Source organism: Equus caballus, chromosome 22 (assembly GCF_041296265.1).
Source record: "Equus caballus isolate H_3958 breed thoroughbred chromosome 22, TB-T2T, whole genome shotgun sequence".
In the NCBI taxonomy this organism is placed as follows: Eukaryota; Metazoa; Chordata; class Mammalia; order Perissodactyla; family Equidae; genus Equus; species Equus caballus.
In genome coordinates, this window is record NC_091705.1 from 29,551,698 (window position 1) to 29,574,152 (window position 22,455).

The 22,455-nt window shown below is 53.3% G+C and overlaps 1 protein-coding gene across 2 annotated transcripts in view; it reads left to right on the top strand.

Annotated features, from left to right (window-relative positions):
* Positions 1–19,255, top strand: part of BPI (bactericidal permeability increasing protein) — a 33,347-nt gene extending 14,092 nt beyond the window's left edge. For both annotated transcript variants that reach the window (XM_070248062.1, XM_023626545.2), the window contains 10 exons: positions 3,024–3,087; positions 4,447–4,538; positions 6,692–6,868; positions 8,187–8,246; positions 9,887–10,054; positions 11,146–11,213; positions 13,222–13,264; positions 16,237–16,300; positions 17,317–17,393; positions 18,863–19,255. In XM_070248062.1, coding sequence (XP_070104163.1) covers positions 3,024–3,087; positions 4,447–4,538; positions 6,692–6,868; positions 8,187–8,246; positions 9,887–10,054; positions 11,146–11,213; positions 13,222–13,264; positions 16,237–16,300; positions 17,317–17,393; positions 18,863–18,901 — 852 coding nt within the window. In that variant the 3' untranslated portion in view covers positions 18,902–19,255. The remainder of the gene's footprint in view (positions 1–3,023; positions 3,088–4,446; positions 4,539–6,691; positions 6,869–8,186; positions 8,247–9,886; positions 10,055–11,145; positions 11,214–13,221; positions 13,265–16,236; positions 16,301–17,316; positions 17,394–18,862) is intronic.
* The last annotated feature ends 3,200 nt before the right edge of the window (positions 19,256–22,455 follow it).

A 22,455-nucleotide genomic window follows, 5' to 3' on the forward strand; every position in this document is an offset into this window, starting at 1 on the left:
TCTGTAAGATGGGGACGTGGGTGCCTTCCTCCGCGGCTGCGGTAAGGGCGGCCGAGATGGTGCTGGCCACGTGCAGCCCGCCAACCTGGCTCCCCAGTGCGCCACTGTCTTTGTGGTTAAGTAACAATAACAGTCTGAGGGGAGTGTTAGCAGCTCTTTAACACGTGGGGCCGGGAGAACAGGTTCTTTCCCGGTAGACAAGCTCATGAGGGGGACGAAAGAGCCCCGTGTGCTGCTCCGTGTGCTGAGGTCACAGCGGGCCTGGCGCCGGGCCGAGTGTACGAGGATTCCAGCGTCTATTGCACACAGAGTCCCTGTGAGGGGTGGGCGTCCCCATCACCTCCATTTTACAGATGAGGAGACTGAGACACAGGGAGGAAGCGTCAGTGCTGGGGTTCAAGCCACACCCACCCAGCGCAGAGGCGAAGCTCTTAATAATAATAAGATGTAGTTTAGAAGAGAGACTGACTGAATGAATGAATGAATGAGTGAAGGAATGAATGAGCTGTCAGGATGTCCGTGGTGCTAGGAAGAGCTGAAAATGGGGAAGAGTGAGCTGTGAGTTAACTCCCAATGAACACAGAGTGAGGGTAGGTGTCCGAGGGAGGGCAGAGCCCGAGGCTGGGAGGGGTGCGTGTGGGGGGGAGGGGAGGCCGCAGGCTGGGTTGTGGTTTGCTGTGGTCTGGAGCCATCTGGTGGCCCTTGTAGGGGAGCGGGACTGGAGGGCCAGATGTGCCACCCCTGCCACCTCGGGGCCACTTGGAGCAGAGGCTCCAGTTCCTGAGAGGATGCTATTCTAAATCGTCTTGGGACATCCAGAGTCTTACGTGATAGAAACACACTCCGGGAAACCAAATTTTCTCTCTTTCTTCCCTCCCTCCCTCCCCCGGGTGAAATGACTTGACTGGTGGTGGGGAAGGAGAGAGGAAAGTGTGGAGGCTGCCGTCTGGGCAGACGATGGGCCAGCCCTGTGGAGGATTAAGGACCTGAGGGGCTTCCCTGGGATGTGCTGGCCTTGGGGGCCTATGGGACATCCAGGGACAGCTGTCCAGGAGGCTCAGGGGAGAGTCTGGGAGTTGGCCACATGTCCGGAGCCTGGAGGAGGTGACTCTGCTTGGGTCCCCACCACCTCCAGGCAGATGCTGAGACACAGATTTGGGTGCAAGGAGTTTATGGGGGGGATCCCAGGCAGGACAGCGAGGGGCGGTAGGGAGCCGGGGATAGGAACGTTACTGAGGGGGCCACTGCTGTGGCACCTGGGGCTCACTCAGTCTTGTTCGCGAGTCTCAGCAGAACCATCCCCAAGGGGTGAGGAAGCTGGGGTATTTATCCACCAGCTCGCATCCCTCTTTGGCTGGGGCTGTTTCTGGAGGCTGTCCCTCCTTGGCACTTGGAGCGAGGCCCAGGGAGTAGAGACTGTCCCGGGCAGGGCGAGGTGCTGGTGCTGTGGGGAGCTGTTCCCGGGAGGACCACTGATGTCGGAGGCGGGGCTGTGGGTGTGCACGACACGGCTCCGGAAGAGCACCTGAGCGGAGGAGCAGGGAGCCCAAACGGAAGCTCCAAGGAGCTCCGACACTTTCACGAGGGAGGAGCTGCCGACGCGGGTGTCCGGGGGAGAGGGACAGACGGAGAGATCCTGGGGATCTAGAAGGAGCATTTCTGGGAGACAGTGGTCCCTCATGCCAGGGGCCGCCCAGCAGTGGAGAAAGGCGAGGACTGGAGAGACCCCATGGATTGATGAGGCGGAGGTCGCTCGAGACTTGGGGCGAGCAGCCTCGTGAAGGGAGGGCCTAGTCTGCCCAGCTCACGCTCAGCCCCAGTGCCTGCGGTTAGGGAGGCCGTGTGGTTCAGCCTACGTTCCGGCTCCTTATTGCTTTATGTCGTTTATACATTGCAAGTGTAGCGCCATAAGGCAGCCACCGTTTTATGATGCCCATGGGTTCTACGCGTCAGGAAATCAACAGGCACGGTGGGGCCGGCTCAGCTTGTCTCTGCCCCGTGATGTCTGGGCCTCGTCTGGGAAGACTGCAAAGCTCAGGGCTAGAGTCATCCGGAAGGGTCTTCTGTCATCTCCACGGTGCCTGGGTGGGGAAGACAGGAAGGCTTGGCTCAGCTGGGGCTGTTGACCGCAGCAACGACCCGAGGCCCCTCCAGGGAGCTGGGGCTTCTCGCAGCTTCTCACTGGGTCCCCCAGGGAGCGTTTCAGGAGACCGAGGGGGACGCTGCACGGCCTTTGGTGATCTGGCCTCTGAGGTTACACAGTTGCTTCTGCCAGGTTCTGTTGGTCAGAAGCGAGTCACCGCACCCACCCAGGTTCTAGGGGAGAGGTCACAGCCCCCATCTCTTCATGGGGGCGTGGCAAGACCACATTCCAGAAGAGCAAGTGGAATGGAGAACAGAAGCTGCCCCGTCCCATTTTACAGATGAGAAAATAGAGGTCTAGAGAAATGGAGCAACTCCCTCAGTGCTAAAGTCAGCGTGGGACCCGGGTCTTCTCAAACCAGTGCTTGTTGCTCTGGGAGTCAGGTAGGGGAGGGGCGGTCGGGGAAGGCTTCTCTGGCCACACACAGCAAAGGTGAGGGTGCCCACCCAGACTGGAGCAGAGGCCTTACCCCTGCTCCCAGAAGCACAGACAGCGGAAGGCTGACCACTGACCACCTTCTGTTTGTTCTTTCACCACCTCATTCCACAAAGGATCTGAGACAGCAAAAGCAAACAGATAAATAGACAAAAAAATCCCACATTAAAAAATAGAAACATAAATATCCATCAGGAAAGTTCCACACCAGAGAAGGAAATGAAATGCAGATATTCAGGTCATACAGTGATACACACAGTTTCCAAGCTACTTGTTGGACTCTGAGCTTCCTGGTGGCCAAAGAGAAAAGGGAAACTTGATTAGTTACATGGTTTCAAGGAAATAGAAATATTCAAGGAAAGCTAAACATGTCTGGATCATTATTCCCCAAGGACATTTTTTGCTGTGGGAAGCCATCACTGATCACTTCTTTTGTTCTCCCCAGATTTGCGAGATAATGACCCATTCTGTGTCCTCCAAGCTGCAACCTTATTTGCAAACACTGCCAGGTGAGGGCTGGGCGGGGTCAAGGAGGCTGGGATAGAAGGGGGAGGGGGTGAGGGAGACAGAGAGAGTGTGATGGAGCCAGCAAGTTTCCCAGGCAGGCCAGGTCTTGGGCAGGAATGGGTGAAATAGGTAATTTTCAGATGGCACTTGGCATTGGATCACTATTGGGCTGGGTCCTTGAGGCAGGTCCAGAAGTGAGATGGGAAAGCAGCCCACCCCTACTCGTTCCCCTGCTGGAGCCAAATAACCAAATACCCCCAGCTCTCTGAAGCCTGAGATCTGAGGCTGCTCATTTCTCCTGTCTGGGCCTCAGTTTCCATGCCTTTAAAATGGGGACGATTCTCTCTGTCCCCAAGTGCTCAGGAAACTGTGAAGAGCTGCGGTAGGTGGGAGACGCCCTCTCTGGCCGCGGGCTCACCACGGGCCATGCACCCAGCAGAATTGTCTCCCCTCGGCCTCCCAGCACCTCACTAAGGTTGCTGAATTCTCCCAAATTTACCTCAAGGATACTGAGGCTCAGAAAGGAGCCATGACTTGCCCAAGGTCACAAAGCCAGTGAGAAGCAGAAACAGGATGCAAATGCAGGTTTTCTGACTCCAGAACCCGTGCCCCAAACTGCAACCTGGGCTGCCTGCCCCGGAGCCCGGCGTGACCAGCACGTGGTACCTGCCCGTTTAAGATGCATTCCTCCCTCCAGGCCCCGCCCAGCGCCCCAGGAGCAGGGCCCATCCTGGGCATGGGCAGTGCAGTTGCGGTGTCGAGGTTTGGCCCTGGGACTCAAACTCCCCTCCTTCACTCTCCAGCCACCGTCTGGGACTCGTTACCAATTCTGAGCCTCAGTTTCTTCTGTATCATGGGAGGAATGGCTAAAGGAGGGGTCAATATTTATTTAATTCTCATTGGTTACTGCTGGGAAACAGAAGCCATTCAGGCCTGAGCCAGTCTGGGCTCAGCCCGGGATGTTATCACTGCTAATAAGGATCCCTTCTGGTTTTTGAGCCCTTACCATGTATAGGGCGTCTTCGGGTCACCAGTCTTGCCCCGTCCTACAAACAGCAGAAGGTGACTTGGAGAAGTGAAAGGACTCGTCCAAGGTCGTAGAGTTTGATTCAAGCACAGGTGTCTCTGCTGCTGTGCTGTAGCCACATCTCAAGGCTGCTGAAAGAAGGGAGGGAGGTGATGTCTGTGCATGTGGGGTGTGGGTTCATTTCCCTTTAAAGGGAACTCAGGGAGGGCTCCCTGGAGGAGGCGGGAATGGAACTAGCAGTGCAGTTCTTGATTCAACTTTCAGGGGATGCTAACGCTGCATCCCAGGCCCCAGAGATGCCGTTCAGCTCATGGTCCGTCTTCTTTCCCTCTAGTGACAACCAAAATAGACAAAGTGGCTTGGATCGATTACTCGCTGGTGGCACCTCTGAGAGTCACGGCTGAGAACCTGGATGGGCAGATGAAGGTGAGACTTGTACCGAGAATCATATAGGCTCGCACCTTGGCCTCGGACCCTCCCGGGGCTCCCCATCAACCTTGGAAACAAATCTTACAAGGACTCCACCCCCTCCTCTCTATCCTCACCGCTCCCCCTAGTCCACCCTCTGTGTCTTCTCCCTGTTCCAGCCACACTGACCTCCTGCCATTCCTGGAATGTTTTGCACCTGCTCCCTCCCCAGGGCCTTTGCACTTGCTGTACCTTCTGCCCAGGGACTCTCCCAGAAATATCCATCTAAGTTGCCCCTCCCTTCGTTCAAGTCTTTGCTGAAATACCCTCTCCCTGGAGATGCCTTCCCAGGCCACTGTCGCTGAAATAGCTCCCTCCTCTTCCCCCATGGCCGGCTTTATTTTTCTCAGCAGCACTTATTACACACACACACACACACACACATGAACACACACACATGAACACGCACATACACACACACACACGAGATGCTGAAACAAGTACGTACAAAAACCACATATACAGACGCAGAAATAAACGCACATATGCATATTCACACGAGTCCTACTGCACATACCGCTTTACAGCTTTTTAAAAGCAGAACAGTGTGACGTGGACGCCTTCCCATGAAAGCTCCCCCTGCAGCCCTTTCACTGGCTGCTGGGTCTTTGAGGGGACAGCTCGTGATAAAGTGGGTGGACAGCGCCCCCTCCTGGAACATTTGGGCTGTTTCTTTTTTTCCCACGAATGTAACCAGAGCTGCCGTGAGCATCCTTGCCCCTGGATCCCGCTCATCCTTGACTATTGCCGAGAAGTGGAATTGCGGGTCCACATAGTATACTTTGTAAAAGTCTAAGTGATGCAACAGAGTAAAGGATTTATACCCTGCCGAATTCTCCCCAGCGAATGAGGAATGAAAATGCCCTATTGACGGTCCCCCCCACCCCAGGCTGCTGCCCAGAGCGAGTGACCGTCAGCCCCAGGGGGTGTCAACCCCCACTAGCCCGGGTTCTAAGCATGCGCACACAGGGACATGTAAACCCATCGCGATTTTCCGGCTAGTCTGAACGGATACGCACGCTTCTTCCACTTGCTCTCCTTACCTCACAATGTGTATAGAGATGAGTCCTGGCTGGGCCGTTGGTCCATCTCAGTAGGCTTAGAGTCACGTGGTAATCTACAATATGGGTGGGATGCTCGGTCATTTTAAATGACGAAACGATTCAAAGGTACAGAGAATATTACACCCTCTCATGTACCCACCACCCACATGTAAGAAACGTTCCCATTTTGTCATATTTGCCTCTGATTTTTTAAAATGAAACACTGTAGAAATAAATAGGCCAGGCCCCCTTGGGCACCCTCTCCAAACCTGCCCGTCCCACCCCCCTGAGATGATCACGCCGATGATGTCAGCGTGTGGCCGTCCTGGGGCTGTTTACATCCTTTTACTACATATCTGTGTGTGTCAACAACTCTTCTATAGTATGTTTTATAGGCCTTTCGGTTTTACATAATGGTATCCTACCATATGTATCCATCTACAATTTGCTCTTTTATAACTCAACGTTATTATTTTTTAGCTAAACGATCTGCTTTTGCAGCATGTTGCCAAATTGCTCTTCAGAAACATATAAACATATATTCTCCAGCAGCATATGAATGCTCTCACCAAAAACTGGGAAGGATGGGTTTAAAATACACACACACTCAGAACAGCTTAGCTCTCTCTTTAAAAATTTTGCTAGCTTGATAGATGGAAACAAACAGAATCTCATTGTTCTATCAGTAGAATTTCTGTGCTTATTTGTAAGGTCAAGGCGGAGCCGGTGGAGCGGCTGGGGGTGTGCTGCTGGACCCTGGATGGCCAGGGTCAGTTCCTGGCTCGGTCACCTACCCCCGAGTGACCTGGGGCAAGTCACTTCACCTCCCCCTGCCTCAGTGTCCTTTCCTGTAAGATGGGCACGACCACACCTACCTCACAGGGTTGGCGTGAAAAGCACGTAGAATCTAGCGCCCAGGAGGCGTTGATGCTCCTGTCGGTTTCCGGCCTCGGCGTTCCCCTCTGTGAATGCACGATTGGTGTCACCAGCCTGTTTCTTCCTGGAATGGACAGGTCAAATTATGGCTCCTGAAGGATGCCCAGCCTCACTCTGTCGCCTCCGCCGCAGGGGGAGTTTTTCAATCCGGCCCACCGTGACCCGCCTCCCTTTGCTCCGCCCGCGCTGGCCTTTCCTGCCGACCACGACCGCATGGTGTACCTGGGCCTCTCTGACTACCTGTTCAACACGGCCGGGCTCGTGTACCATAAGGCTGGAGTCCTGAAAATGACCCTCAAGGACAGCATGGTAAAGCCGGGCGGGGGGTGCAGGTGGGAGCGCACGGGCCTCCGAAGGCAGTGGGCTTGGATCCGAGTCTGTTCACACCAGAGGGGCTCCAGGTCCCGACTTCAGAGTCAGCCAGACCTGAGGGCCGATAGCAGCCCCCTCTGCTCCAGCTGGGTGACCATCACTAGCTTTTTCACCTCTGAGAACCTCAGTTTCCTCATCTATAAAACACCAGGGACAGTAGCTTCCTCCGAAGGGTGGAACGGGGGTGAGATGAGATGTGACCGCGTGCAAAGCTCCTATGCAGGCCTGGCTGTAGGAAGCACGGGCTGAATGACAAAGCGACCGAGGACTCGCTAGGTGTCAGCTCTGTAATCCAGCCTTAGCGTCGCATCACCATTAGTGTCCTCATCGTCGTTGTCTCTATTCGTGGCCAAGTCCCTCTCTGGGCCTCAGTTTACCCACCTGTAAAATGAAGAAATGACCATCCTTTCTAGTCTAGGTGCACCCTGATCCCAACCTGGTCACTGACATGTGGGGCTCCTCCTCTGCTGCTCCTGGAAGAGGGGCCAGGTTCTCGCTCTCTGTCGTGGCACCGAACGGATGCGGAGCCCCCGCAGGTCCCCTGTGGAAATAAACAAAGCCCACCCGAATGAGAACAATTCAGGGCCAGGGTCAGCTGCCATCACATGCATCTGGCAGAGACTCATAGGCAGGCAGGGGGTGGGAACGCCTTATAGGGAGCAAAAGTGAGGTCTTCAGACATGCCCTGTGGAGGCTGTCTCGAGGGGAAGCTGGAGGTGGGCCAGCAGGTGCCGGGCATCCTATGTGATCGCTTTGGGGAGCGTATTTGACTTTGTCGGGGGCAAAAAAATAGGGCAGCTGGCCATCACTGACCACGTCCTGACTGTTCTGGGCTGCTTGCCACAGAAGTGGGTCTGGTTCTATTGTCACATCTGGTCTGGGCATTGTCTGTCTGTATAGTTAGTCTCTCTCTCCTCAGATGGGAATTGCCTCCTACCCCTGGTCTGTAACAGAACCCCCCAGAATCCTCTCTTTTTTTTTTTTTTTGAGGAAGATTAGCCCTGAGCTAACATCTGCCACCCATCCTCTTCTTTTTGCTGAGGAAGACTGGCCCTGAGCTAACATCCATGCCCATCTTCCTCTACTTTGTATGTGGGACACCTACCACAGCATGGCTTGCCAAGCGGTGCCATGTCCACACCTGGAGTCTGAACCGGTGAACCCTGGGCTGCCAAAGCAGCACATGCGCACTTAACCACTGCACCACCGGGCCAGCCCCCCCCAGAATCCTTTCTTCTTCTTCCCTTGCTTACAGCTTCCAAAGGAATCCAAATTCCAACTGACAACCAAGTTCTTCGGAAGGTTCCTGCCCGAGGTGAGAAAGCACCTGCTCCCCTTTAGTCAGCTCAGGAGGGGCTGGGGAAGACGGGTCTGCCGAGTGCCTGATGAGAGCCCCTCTCCGGGTCCAGAGGCGCCCCGGCCCGAGAGAGGGGCAGTAGCTTGTGCAGCCCGTGCGCAGTGCAGAGAATGGCTCGAAGCCCCCGGGCACTGAGCATAAGGGTGGAGGCTGGGGCTGAACCATTCAACAGACAGTTGCTGAGTGCCCGCTCTGTGCTGGGGGCCCCACATGGGCATCCAGCAAAATAGACCGTGTCCCTGCCCTGCCAGAGCTGCAGTCCAGCCGAGAGAGAAAATGATTATTCAGGCACCCAAAACACCGAAAAAGAAGATGCAGACTGTAATAAGTGAAGCCACCAGGTCGATGAGGTCACATTAGACCAGGCAGTCATGGAAGGCTCCTATCTCAGTCGGCTCGGGCTGCCGTAACAAAATGCCACAGACCCGGTGGCTTCAACAGCAGAAATTTATTTCTCACCCTCTGGCGGCTGGAAGTCCAAGATCCAGGTGCCCACAGATTCCGTTTTTGGCGAGGGCTCTCTTCCTGGCTTGGAGATGGCTGCCTTCTTGCTGTGTCCTTGCTTGGCCTCTCCTCTGAGCACAGGCAGAGAGAGCGAGCACTGCTGTCCCTTCTTACAAGGACACTAATCCCATAGGATCAGGCCCCCCCATGACCTCATTGAATCTTGATTACTTCCTTAGGGCCCCATCTCCACACACAGCCACATTGGGCTTAGGGCTTCCATAGTATGAAATTGCAGATGGCACAAACACTCAGGCCTTAACAGGTTCTCCAGGGGTGACACTTCCAGAAATTTCTATAGAGAAGGTACTGGTGTGGAAGAGCTGTGGGGGGAATTACTTGAAGCTTTATTTGCATAACAATCGCATCATTTTTATTCAGACTGAGAGTTTACTTGGGGGAGGTTTGGAGACCAGCAGAGCTGGGAGTGTCGCCAAAGCCCACCTCAGTTCCTCCTTGAAGCCACCCCTGCTCTCTAAGGAGGCAACATGTGAGCTGAGACCTGAAGGAAGGGAAAGAGCCAAGCTATGGGAGAGCAGGGGGACAAGCATTCAGGGAGAGGGAACAGAGTGTACAAAGGGTTTTAGACGGGAAGAAAGCAGGTCATATTTGAGGAACGGGAGCTGCATGTGGCTGAAGTTGGAGGGTAAAGGGGTAGAGGGATGTGGAGTGGGCTGATGTTGGCAGGGCACCAGGTCTCACATCGTGCAGTCTTTAGGATTTATTTGGAAATCAATGGGAAGACATCGCAGGTGTTTATGCAGAGCTGGGACAAGACAGGATTTAGAAACATTTTAGGGGCCGGCCCAGTGGCTCAGCGGTTAAGTTCGCACATTTAGCTTCGGCAGCCCGGGGTTTGCCGGTTCAGATCCCGGATGCAAACATGGCACCGCTTGGCAAGCCATACTGTGGTAGGCGTCCCACATATAAAGTGGAGGAAGATGGGCATGAATGTGAGCTCAGGGCCAGTCTTCCTCAGCAAAAAAGAGGAGGACTGGTGCTAGATTTTAGCTCAGGGCTAATCTTCCTCAAAAAAAAAGAAACATTTTAATAAAATTGCTCCCTTTGTTGGTTGTCCCCGCGGGGGGCTGAAGGTGGCCAAAGTGTTCCCCAACATGAAGATGCAATTCTTCTTCGGAACCGCCTCCCCACCACAGCTCACCATGAGCCCCGCTGGCCTTGTCCTCACCCCTACCTTGGAGGCCCAGGCCTTCGTCGTCTTCCCCAACTCCTCGCTGGTCCCCCTCTTCCTGCTTGAGATGGTAAGCTATTCCCGGGTGTGGGCAGACGGGGAGCCCTGGACAGAGCTGAGAGCACGGCCCTCGGGGTCAGGGCCGGCCGGTGTAAGTCCCACCCAGATTCCATCCTGGACTGTGTGGCTGCAGGGTCTGAGACCAGAACCACTCTACTAACAGACATGCATTCATTCAATTACGAATCCCGTCGTTGGCTTGAAATAGGTGTACTGCTTCCGGTTCATTCATTCCTAACATTGGTCCTACAATTACGCATTTGTGTATTTGTTCACTCATTCATTTATTCATTCGATTATTTATTCATTCAATTATCCCTTAGACTGCTGACTTGCAAATGCTGTGCCTTTTCTGCTTCGTACACGCATTCATCTATTCCGTTGTTCATTCACTAGTTCATTTATACGTTCATTCAGTCAATCATTCGCTTGTGTATTTGTCCTTCCATCCATCGTTCACTCATCCATGCATCTTTGTTTCTGTTTTCACTTGTGTGTTTAATCCTTCGCTTATCCAAGTTTTTATGACCCTGCTGATGTGTGCATTCAACCATTTGGTCACTCTGTCACTCCACAAACACTTGGTGGCACCCTCTACGGCCACCAGGAGTGAGGGCTGGACTCTCTCCCCGCCGAGGAGGCGCTCACAGGCCTCGGGCACATCTGCCCGCTCTCCACTCAAGACCCATTTTGCCCACTTGGCAGATTCCGTGGGTTCCGATGGGGTCACCTTAGGTCACGCAGACAGTGGGCAGAGAGCTGAGGTGGGAACCTCAGTTTCCCAATTCAGTAAATATTTGTTGAATGAATAAATGAATGAGTGACTGTGAGAATAGGCCTGGCCTGAACTCCAACCCCCCAGTCTGTCTCACCTAGTCCATGGGAGTGGCCTGGGAATTCTGCAAGGGTCTCGGAAGCAGAGGGGAGAAAGTGGTAATTGGTTGAGGGTCCAGAACACACCAACAGGCACAAAGCAGGAGTCCCCCCTTCCTTGGGCTCTGTGGGTCTGCCCCTTGGCGAAGCTGACCCTCCTGGTCCTGGAGGCCTCGCAGAGCCCCGGCCCCGGATCGGGACTTCACCTCTTGGCTTGCTGCTTTGCAGAGCACGAACATTTCTCTGGAGGTCAGCGCCAGGTCCAACAGGCTTGTTGGCAAGGTCAAGATGGACAAGTAAGTGGGCCTGTGGGGATGGGAGGGGGGCTGCCCATCCATTCTTGGTGCCCATGGGCTAGCCAGGAGCTTACAACGTGCCAAGTACTGTTTCGTTGCTTTCCTGTTCATCCATCACATTTAAGCCCAAACAGTGCACCATGGGCACAATAGCCCCATATTGCAGACAGTGAAACAGATGCTCAGACATGAAGTGACCTGCCCAAGGCCATACATTGTAAGGTGACCAGTCATCTCAGTTTGCCCAGCGTGTCCCAGCTTAACACCCCTCAGTCCTGGGCCGACTCATGGCTGGGCAGCGCCTGCTGGCGATTCTGCTCCACACTGAACCCCAGCACCCCAGCCACCCCACATCCCTGGCCTCCCTCGGCACTTGGAGGGCCCACTTCAACTTCGTCACACCCGGTCCTCGGTCTCGGTCAGCCGCGCCCTGCCAGGAGCCTCTGGAATCCACGTGACCGGGTTGGAGTCCGGCAGGGGAAGTGGCGGTTGGGCCAGTGGGCTCTGGCGTTGAGGCTGCCTGCACCTGAAGTGCGGCTCGCCTCGGCAAGCACCGGACTCCCCAAACTTCAGTTTCCCTGCCTGTGAAACAAGCCCAACGATTATCTTTTGCCAACAGCATCGTTGTGGGGACTAAATGAGGTATCCATATGTGCTGAAGTGTTTGGGACACTTGGTAAGCAAGAGAGAAAGAGAGAGATGCACAGAAAAAGAGAAACACAGACGTGGGGGAGAGACAGACAGACAGATGGAGAGACACATTAAGAGGGAGACTCTGAGAGACAGAGACACAAGAGGAGGGAAGAGGAGAGAGAAGGAGATTGTCAGAGAGAGGGTCAGTCTCTCGGGGACCCCAACACTCAGACCTGGTGTCTCTCTCTTAATCAGCTGCACGCTGTTTAAACTGAGTCTTGACCCACCTTCCTGCTCACTTCTGCCTTCTCGCTTGCACAGAGCTGTCCTTCAGCTTGAGATCAGCTCCTGAGGTTTCTGTACTGCTCAGTTCTCTGGGCATCATTTTGACAAGTGTTACTCCTTTGGAAACATGTGAATTTCATTTTCCTGGAAACACCCGCGGGCCTCTCCAGTAGAGGAGCCAGAGAGGATACAGCTGGGTGATGGCTGAGCACAGACTCTGTAAAATATGCAGGGTGGAGGTAGTGAGGGTCCAGGGGGCAGGAGTCCTGGGGCTCCCAACTCCTGTTGAACAAGAGCGAACTTTCAAGTTTTGTATGGTATTGGAGACAACAGGAGTTTTGGCATCAGAGAGACCTGTTTGAAATCCTACTTTGCTAATTGTATGCTGTGTGATCTTGGGCAGATTGCTTGACCTCTCTGAGTGTCAGTTTCCTCGTCTGTAAATGGGAGTGTGATGGCTCTTGCCTCCTACGGTGTTATAGGAATCTCAATGGGATAAAGTACTCAACATAGTGAATGATAGGGGTTCATTAAAATGCCATTTATTTCCCCCTCTCTGTGAAATCGCTGTTAAAATGCCATAATGGCTGTAAAGAGAGGATAGTTTATTCGCTCAAGTAATTGGAAAGTCCAGGGGTTTCAGACAAGCATGAATCCAGGTGCTCAAATGATGTCCTTAGGACTCTGACTTTGTCCATCTCTTGGCTCTGCCATCCCCTATTGCTGGCTTCCTTTCCCAGCAGGCTGTCACCAAGTGATGGCAAAAATGGCCACCAGCCGCTCCCTAATTTTCCTGGAGAAAAGAGAACACCTCGTTCCCAATATTTCCAGCAGAAGTCCTGGGACCAGCTCTCACTGGGCCAGCATGGGTTGCAGGTCCATCCTTGAAGCAGTCCCTGTGGCAGGGGAGATGCACTCTGCCCTTCGGCCAGCTCTCCCCACAGCCCAGCACTGACCATGTAGGGGATGGGAGTGGATACTGGGTTGGGAAACCAGTGGCATCCACCAGAACGGGCCCCTTCTCCCCAGCAGCTGGGCCCTCGGCAGGGTCAGGTGAATGAGGTCTCAGCTTCCCCTCCCCTCTTCACAGGCTGCTCCTGAAACTGAAGCACTCGGTCATTGGCTCCTTCCCGGTGAGTCTGAGGCCTGTGGTGCCTCCTTCCTTCCCCTGATCTTGAGATAACTGTCCTGAGGGCCGCTCAGGCTCATGGCATCGTTTCTGGAGGCCACTGGTTCATTTGCATCTAATTTGCACCTGACATAGTGATGGGAGGAGCCCTGTGGCCAGAGAGACCTGAGCTGGCATCGCTGCTCTGTGCTTACTAACTGTGGGCCTTGGGCAAGTCACTTCTCCTCTCTGAGCTTCAGACCGTTCCCTCAAATCGGCGGTGACCCTTTCTACCTGAGTGAGTGTGGTGAGATTGAAATGGGGTTAAACATGCGCAGTCTGGAACAGAAAATCTCAACAAGTGTTTGTTGAATGAGCAAGTTAATTACTTTGTTGAGCACCTACTATGTGGCAGGCACTGCTCCAGGTGTGGGGATATGCTGATAAAGAAGACAGTGACCCCCTTCGAGAGCCTTACATCATGGTGGGGAAACAGACAATAAGAGGTGAAGATCGTTTCAGTCATGATCAATGCAATGAAAAACAACATGGAAAGTGCTGGGGAGCCTTGAGGTTAGACCCTGTGATCCGGGAGAGCCTCTCTGAGGAGGTGATATTTGGGCTGAAGGAGCCCTGAAGGGGAAGATCTGTTGCAGGCAGAGGAAATAGCAGGGGCAAAGGTCCTGTGGTGGAAACAAGCTTGGCGTGTTTGGGGAATGGAAGGAAGCCAGTGGGCCAGAGCAGCGAAGTAGGGGGCAGAGGAGGAGATGTGGCTGGAAAGGCAGGCAGGGGCTGGCTCACCCGGGCCTTCTGTGCCACAGTAGATTGTGTTCCAAGGGCAGTGAGAAGCTGGTGAACTGTTTGGTGCAGGGAGTGACGTGATCTGATTTATACCTTGACAAAGATGGCCCTGGCTGGGGCGGGGGAAATGGATTACAGGGGATGAGAGTCAGACCACGTGGATCAGTAGGGAGGCTGGTGGTTTGTCCTTGTGAGAGGTGATGGAGGCTGGGACTAGGCAAGGAAGAAAGAGGAAGATGTATTTTGGAAGTAGAATTAGACAGGACTTGGTGAGAGGTTTGGTGTGTGTGGTGAGAGAAAGGGCGATGAAGAAAGGCCTAGAATTTTGGCTTGAGCAGCTGGCTGAATGGTGGAGTCACTTACTGAGATGGGGAAGGGCAGGTGGGAGGGAGGGGAGGAGGCCCCTCGCCAGCCCATGTGGATGATTTCACTCCCCGGAATCACTGACCGTCCTTAAGGAGACTCACCCCTGCCTCCCCACCGGGGCTCTGGGATTGAGTTCCCCATGTAAGTAGCAGCTAAAACGCTCTCCAATAGCCGTCCTGAACGCACATCGCCCTGTGACTTCCATTAGAAGCCACGGCTGCTGACTCCGTCCTCAGCGACTTACTGCACGTGGCCCAAATCTCCCAGGGGGCCTCTTGTCGAGCCCCTGGAGAACATTTCCTTAGATCTCTGAAATGCCCTCCAAGATCCCCTCCGCGGGGGTGCCTTGTAAGCCACCCAGCCCCAAAGTCAGACTGTCCCAATGTCCCCTCCAAATCTGATGGAGATCCAGCCAGCCGTTTCCATCTGATAAGATTACAATAAACGGAAAGATCCTAAGCGACCTCATTGTGTTTTCCTGGAGATACTGGTGCCAAGCCTCTCTCAGTGGCTTGACCTTGTCGGTAACTAACTTCTGCTTCTGCAGAGAATAAAAATGTAAAGTTCCAAGATTCATGGGAAAAAGGGCACCACATTTGATGAACCCAGGGAATTACTGCCTGGGGAAGGAAACTCAATTGTTCCAGAAACGAAAATGTACATATTTACAAGTTGTAAATGTCACCAAGACACGCAATCATCTTGAGGGTGTTACATTATTTTTGAAAAACTTTTTTTATTGCAAAAGCAAAACATATACATTGTAGAACAATCAGAACCTACAGATATGCAAAACAAAGAAAATCAAGACCATTTCTATTTTCACCACTTAGTTAATAATTTTTTTCTTTTTTTTTTAAGATTGGCACCTGAGCTAACAACTGTTGCCAATCTTCTTTTTTTTTTCCCCTGCTTTTTCTCCCCAAATCCCCCCAGTACATAGTTGCATATTTCAGTTGTGGGTCCTTCCAGTCTGTGGCATGTGGGACACCGCCTCAGCGTGGCCTAACGAGCAGTGCCATGTCCGCGCCCAGGATTCGAACTGGCGAAACCCTGGGCCGCCACAGCGGAGCACACGAACTTAACCACTCAGCCGCAGGGCCAGCCCCTAGTTAATAATATGAGGTGTACCCTTCCTGACCTTTTGCTGTGCATGTTTAATAATGAAATGGAATTACGTGGTTTCTATTGCCTACTTTTCCTTACTCAAAAATATATCCTGAATATCTCTGTGTTGATAATGATAGTTCTATAATATCAATAACAGTTGCATAGTATTTCCTAGAATCCAAGTGCCACCATGTCCCCAGATGAATCTCCAGTCGTTGGACATGTAGGTTGCTTTTAATTTATTGTTTTGGTTGAATGTCTCACTCTGATGAGCATCCTTGCATCGACACTTCTGCCACACCCTACGTCATCTCCTGAGGATAAACGCTTCCCGGGCGTGTTGGCTGGCCCACCAGGCACACGCATCTTTAAGGCTTTTGATAAATATTGCCAAACATCTGCCAGAAAGATAGAAGCAATGTGCCCTCTAGTCTGAGGATGCGTTTTCTTACGCAAAGGTTGTCATGTTTGAATCCTCTCTGAGGACCTCCCTTGTCTCTGCCCTGCTCTCTGCAGTCTAGAACATGCTTTACATCTGGACCTTTTAGAGTGAAAAACATCACTTCAGTGACCTTGATCGGGCTGCAGACTCACACGTCCTCACTTGTGTCCGTCTCTCGGTGGTTTTCCCAGCCGTGGGGTTGCGCTGCGTGGGAGGGGGTGAGGGAGCACTGCTGAGGCCACAAGGCCCTGACACGGGCCCTGTCCTCTGATTTCCAGGTGCAGTTACTGCAGTCCATCATGAACTATGTCGTGCCCACTCTGGTGCTTCCCAAGGTCAATGGTAAGGAGCTTTGGAGAAACAATTCATTTTCCATCCTGGGGGAAGCAGAGGGGTTAATTCCTAGAGCCACCTAATGCCCGGCCCCTGCTGTGGGAGCTGGTCACCTCAAATGGCCTCTGCCCTGGAGAAGGGATGGAAAAAAGGGAGCACAGGAGGTGAGTTCCTACTGCAGGCCCATCCATTGTTTCAGCCAGCCCTTAACGACAGCGCCATGCGAGGGGGGATATTGATATCTTCAGTTTTCAAGCGAGGCTATAGAAGATCAGAGGAGTTCAGTGACCTATTCCAGGTGACAGAGCAGGTGAGACATGGAGCACAGGTGTGATGCCAGCTCTGAAGCCAGAGCTGGTCTTTTCCTGACTCTGAGAGACAGGCTGAGCTTGCTCACCACCCTGGTGACGCCTGCAGAGTCAGGGGAGAAGACAGAGAGGCCCACATAACTGTGACAGGAATAGCCAGCAATCATACATTAAGACAACAAATTAGTATAGACAGTGTGATTGATCCTCCCACCTTGGCACACGTCTCTTCATAATGACCTGGGAGACCAGATTTGATTTAGAATTCTCCAGGGTTCCAGTTCAGAATATGGTGGTGCTGGGGAGCCGGCCCCCGGCCACTGACCATCTCTGCTTTCATCCTAAACATCGACGGGCTTCGTGTGCACACGAGTGGACACCCCCAGTGGCATGTCCAGGGACTGTCCACACCCCTGCAAGCAGCCGCCCCTGGCTGTCACTCGGGCCTGGTGACACCAGCAGTGCTGTGGGCAAGAGGCCTGCACAGGTCTTGGATGTGGGCGTGGGGCCGATGGGGTGAGAATGTGAGGGTCCCAGGTCTCTGGAGCACGGTGGAGGACAGGGCAGGAGACCCAGGGCAGCCCTCGTTTCAGTGCCCGTGCCAGCCCCTCCCAGAGCTGGACACACCGGCTCAGGGAGGGCGCTCGCCTGGCTCTCTCGGGCCCCTGCCTCTCCTCCCCTCCCCTCCCCCGGTCCTTACTTCCACCTCCGTTACAGAGAGGCTGCAAGAAGGCTTCCCTCTCCCGCTGCCCAGCCGCATCCAGGTCTTCAACCTGGTGATTCGGTCTTACCAGGTGAGTCCAAAGGTCTCTGTTCACCAAACCTCCCACAACACCGGCAACCCGCTGCTGGAGAGCTGCCTCCGTGCCACCTGGTACGGAGTGCCTTCCGCCCTGACGACAGCCCTGGAGGGTGGGGGCTGTGAATGACGGAGTAGAGAGACCATGACGCAGGAAAGCCAGCAGCTGCTACATGAAGCCCAGGGTCAAAACCAGGTCCCTGCTTTTAACCATCATTGTCCCCACACTTCACCCGTGGAAGGGGAGCTCACTGGTGGCCGCTGAGCCTCTTCTATAAAGTGGAGGCGTTTACATATTTGGCAAATATGTATTGCCTGCCTTGCTTAGCATCCAGCATCCTTCTAGGCCCGTGGGGTGTAAAGCGCGGTCAGTGTCTGGCGGCTTTAGATGCCGGGATGGACGGCCTCTGCTTGCCTTTCTCCTCGTCTCACCCCCCACCCCCCACCCCACCGCAGCATCTGTCCTTGGGATGCTTTCTTCTCTCGGCTTTGGAGACCCCCTCTCCTGGTTTTCCAGCCTCCTCTCTGGCTGTTGCCACCTGCTTGGCTGGTTCCTCCTTCCCGGAGGGCATTCTCCAGGCCCCTGCCCTTCCCCCACGATCCCCGTTCCCTGGTCACTTTCATCCACTCTCTAGGGCTGAACAGCCACCTTTGTGCCATCCAGTGGCCCAGCTGCACTTCCAGTTTCTTCTAAACTCCTGACCTGTGCATCTGCTGGCTTCCTCGGTGCCTCCACTCTGAGGCCCCCTACACCCAACACATCCCAACAAAGCCAGTATCTCTGCAATGAAACCATTACCCACCGTCGCATTCCTTACCCGGACAGTGGCCTTCCTGATAACCTTGAGGCCCCCGGGAAACCCCCTCACCACCCAGATTCCTCACTCTCCCTCGCTCCCAATGTCCTGTCAATCAATCCCCAATTCTTCCAACCAGGGAACTAACGGGGCTCAGAGACTGTAGGAAAACAGCTGAGAGCACAGAGGAAACATCCCCCGTGTTCCCCACATTTTACCAAGATTTTTTTTTTCAAAAAAAAAACACCCCATGGGGCAATTTAACTTCTTCATTTCTGAAAACCCTGAGTGAAGGGCATGAAAGAGCAAAGAGAAGTGGTTTTTCAGCCTTGCTTGGCACAAGGGCTCCCTGGGGCTGCCATGAGGCCGGGATGACAAATGAAGGCCTCCACGCCGCCCGGGGCTCCCCACGGCTGTGAAGGAAATAGCCACAAGGGAAGTTGCTGGCACATTCATGGGCGCTGGCGGCCGTGATGTGCAGGCCCCCAAGGCGAGACCCCGAGGGCCCCACATTCGCTCTGACCTTTCTGTCAGCAGACAGGCCCCCTCTCCTCTCTCCTTCCCGACAGGCAGGCTCCCCAAGTTTCCTTCTAGAAACCCAGCAGCCCCACACCCACCAACAAGGGGTGCCCTTCCAGCTGATGACAGTGTTTCCGTCTCTCCCTAGAATTTCCTGCTGCTCGGCGCAGATGTTCACTATGGCTGAAGTCGCCATGGGTGCCCGGGGCTGTCACCCACGCCAGGAGGTGAGGGGTGGCCAGCACCCGCTCCTGACCGGCCTGTGGGGCACAGGCTACCTTTCTCCAGGCATCCCTTTCTAGCTCTTGACCCAGAGACCCTTGCAAACTTCTCTGAATTCAGATTCAGAAGTGATCTAAACATGGGGGAAGCTTGTCCTTGGAAAAATGTGTCATGTGTATTTTGAGGATTATGAGCTTTTTTTAATGGCTAAGTCGGCATGGTCATTTCCTCCAGGGATTGCATTTCAATTGTAGCCACAGTATTTCTCTTTGTGCTTCACATAAAAAAAAAAAAAAGGCCTGCTCTTTTTTTTGATGGACTGCTGTGTGACGGTATGGTTTCTTGTTTGGTATCCATGCATTCTCCCATCGGCTGTACCTGCAGCCCAGTGCACAGCACAGATACAATCACCTCTTTACTTCTCTAATTACTTCCTTGAGTCCTCACATCCCTCTGTCAGCAAAAAGCCCCATCAGGGGCCGGCCTGGTGGCGCAGTGGTTAAGTGTGCGCGTTCCGCTTCAGCAGCCTGAGGTTCGCCAGTCCGGATCCCAGGTGCAGATATGGCACCGCTTGGCAAGCCATGCTGTGGCAGGCGTCCCACATATAAAGTAGAGGAAGATGGGCACGGATGTTAGCTCAGGGCCAGTCTTCCTCAGCAAAAAGAGGAGGATTGGCAGCAGATGTTAGCTCAGGGCTAATCTTCCTCAAAAAAAAAGAAAAAGCCCCATCGTTTCTTTTGAGGACAGCTTTCATGCCGCACTGCCCAAGAGTGGGATTTCCTCAGTCCAAAAGAGTGGGTCTTGCTTCCAAGGTCCCACCCAGCGGGTCTGCCCAGCAGATCAGTCCACCGGGCTGTTGTTCTTGTCACCACCACACGGTGTCGCTGTTGAACAGTGAAGCCGCGCGGCCTGTTTTCCCTGCCCCACACTGGGGCTCCGCGATGGTGGCCCTCCTAGTCCACACTGTCCTGCCCAGCCAGTGGGCCCAAAGCCGAACACTGAGCCAGGGGACAGAGCCCACTGGGGCTTTTTCAGTCACTCACATCCCAGGACCCGCCAGATCACCAGCCCAGACTGTCCTTGGACTCTTGGTGAGTTTCCTTGGGGACTTTGGGCCATTTCCTGCCATGGGACATCGGGTGTGGCTATCTCAGGCCGTTAGGCAGGTCCTACTAGCATTACACTTCACATCAATTGGGCGGTCCTGGAAGGCCCCGTTAGCTGCTGACATTTGGTCTGAGACAGAAGGATGAGGAAGAGTTTGGAGCAGGTAGTGGGTGTGGGACGACATGACCAGCTTTAGTTTTAAAAACGTTTTGTCGTCTCTTCTGAAAGCTTTGGAGGGGTGAGAGTGGAAGGCGGTGGGCACAAATTAGGAGTCTGTTGTTGTCATTCAGACTTCTCCAAGTGGGTGATAGTAAAAACGGAGAAACGTCTTTGTAGTGAGGAAAAACAGATAAAAGATATTTTTACAACTGTATTTTTAAAGAAAAATGCACATGCTTCTGCTAACGTCATTGATTCTCTGTTAAATGGAGGTAGAGGGTCTGGAGCCACACAGGGGAAGGGAGGGACATCCATCAAGCACAGCACATGAGAGACTTGCTTTAATCCTCACGGCACTCTCCATGCCCCCAGGTGGGAATTGTTCAATGCTTTTAGACTGAGTCACTCTCCTTGGGTCACAGAGCTGCCATGTGACAGAGCTAGGATTCCCCCCTTCCCTGCCTTTCTACCATCAGAGCCCATCCTCTTTCCACTCCTCCCAGATGTCAAAATCGTGTCTGTTTGGGGCTTGACATATTTAAGGCAGGATGACCGTGTTCAGTTGCGTGGGTTGTGCACTGTAAAAAGGCACCAGGCTGAGGAAACAAAATCTGTTCTCTAATTTGTCCCCCAAGAGGGTGCACATTTCTCTATTTTCCAAAGGCACTGAGTAGGAACAGACAAGCCACCTGTGAGGCTGGAGGGAAGAGAGCAAGTGGGAGCACTGCATGGGATGGGGCTGGGAGACCCAGAAGACTGTTAAGGACTCTGGATTTTGTTCCAAAAAATAAGGGAAGCCACTGGAAAGTTTTGAGCAGGAGAATGACACAACCTAATTCATGTTAAAAAAAATTATTTTATTGAGGGCGTATTGCCGTATAACACTGTGTAAATTTCAGGTGTACGTCGTTCTGTTTCTGCTTCTGTATAGACTGCATCGTGTTCACCACCAATAGTCTAGTTTTTATCCATCCCCATACACATGTGCCCCTTGACCCCTTTCACCCTCCCCCTGCCCCCTTCCCCTCTGGTAACCACCAATCTGTTCTCCGTATCTGTGTTTGTTTGTCTTCCACATATGAGTGAAATTTGTCTTTCTCTGACTTATTTCACTTAGCATAATACCCTCAAGGTCCATCCATATTGCCACAAGTGGCACGATTCTGTCTTTTTTATGGCTGAGTAGTATTCCATTATATCTATCTACCACATCCTCTTTATCCATTCATCCGTTGATGGGCACTTGGGTTGCTTCCACGTCTTGGCTACTGTGATAATTCATGCTTTTAAAGGACCCCTCTGGCTGCTGTGACAAGCATAGCTGATGAGGATGGGGACACAGCCCTGCTTCCCCTGCCCTCACTTCCTCTTCTGTCATTCTCTTTGGAGATGGTTGGTCCTCTCCCACACCTACCCTCTACTTACCAAAGCATTCAGGCAGTCCCCGCCCCACTCTCTATAGAAAAAATGCACATATTTCTTGGAGCTAAAGCCTGGTAAGTGGAGCACCCTGGGCCCTGGGGACCTCTCTCCAGTGGCTGAGCACAGGCAGGAGTTCGGAGGTGTGACTTGAGGAGCATCCCCAACACGCTCCACATTGTCTGCCATGCTGCCTGCAAAGCCACTATACATTCTCCCTTCAGGCTCAGCATTGTCTGCTCCGAGTGGCTGCTCATGGGTGCGGGGCTTCTTTTGGGGGTGTTGAAAATGCTCTAAAATTAGATTATGGTGATAGTTGCCCACAGATAGTATATTCTGTGAATATATTACAAACCGCTGAACTGTACACTTTAAATGGGTGAATGTTACGGTATGTGAACTATATGTCAATAAAGCTGTTTAAAAAAGAATTGCCCGCTCCAGACTGCCTGCAAATCTCCCTATCAGAGCCGCTTCCCCCTGGGTTAAGCATTGCCCTCTTGGGCTTCCTTTGGAAATGCTGACATTAAATATGAGGGAGGGGTACCCTATGGGGGGAGATGGGTACCCTATGGAGGGGTTACAGGGAGACTGACCACTGTGTTCACCATTTTGTCACATCCCACTAGTGGCCATGAGTGGCCCTGCCCTGGGCCAGTCTCTTCATGGTCAAAGGCAGATGGAAGCCGCATTTTCCAGCTGAGGAGTCTGAAGTGTACGGAGGTTATGCAGGCTGCCCAAGGTCTCTCAAATCCGTGTTCAGGGCCTGGGCTATGGAGTCACCCGTCCCTGGTTTGAAACATCAACCCAGCCCCTCATGGGCTGGACAACTTT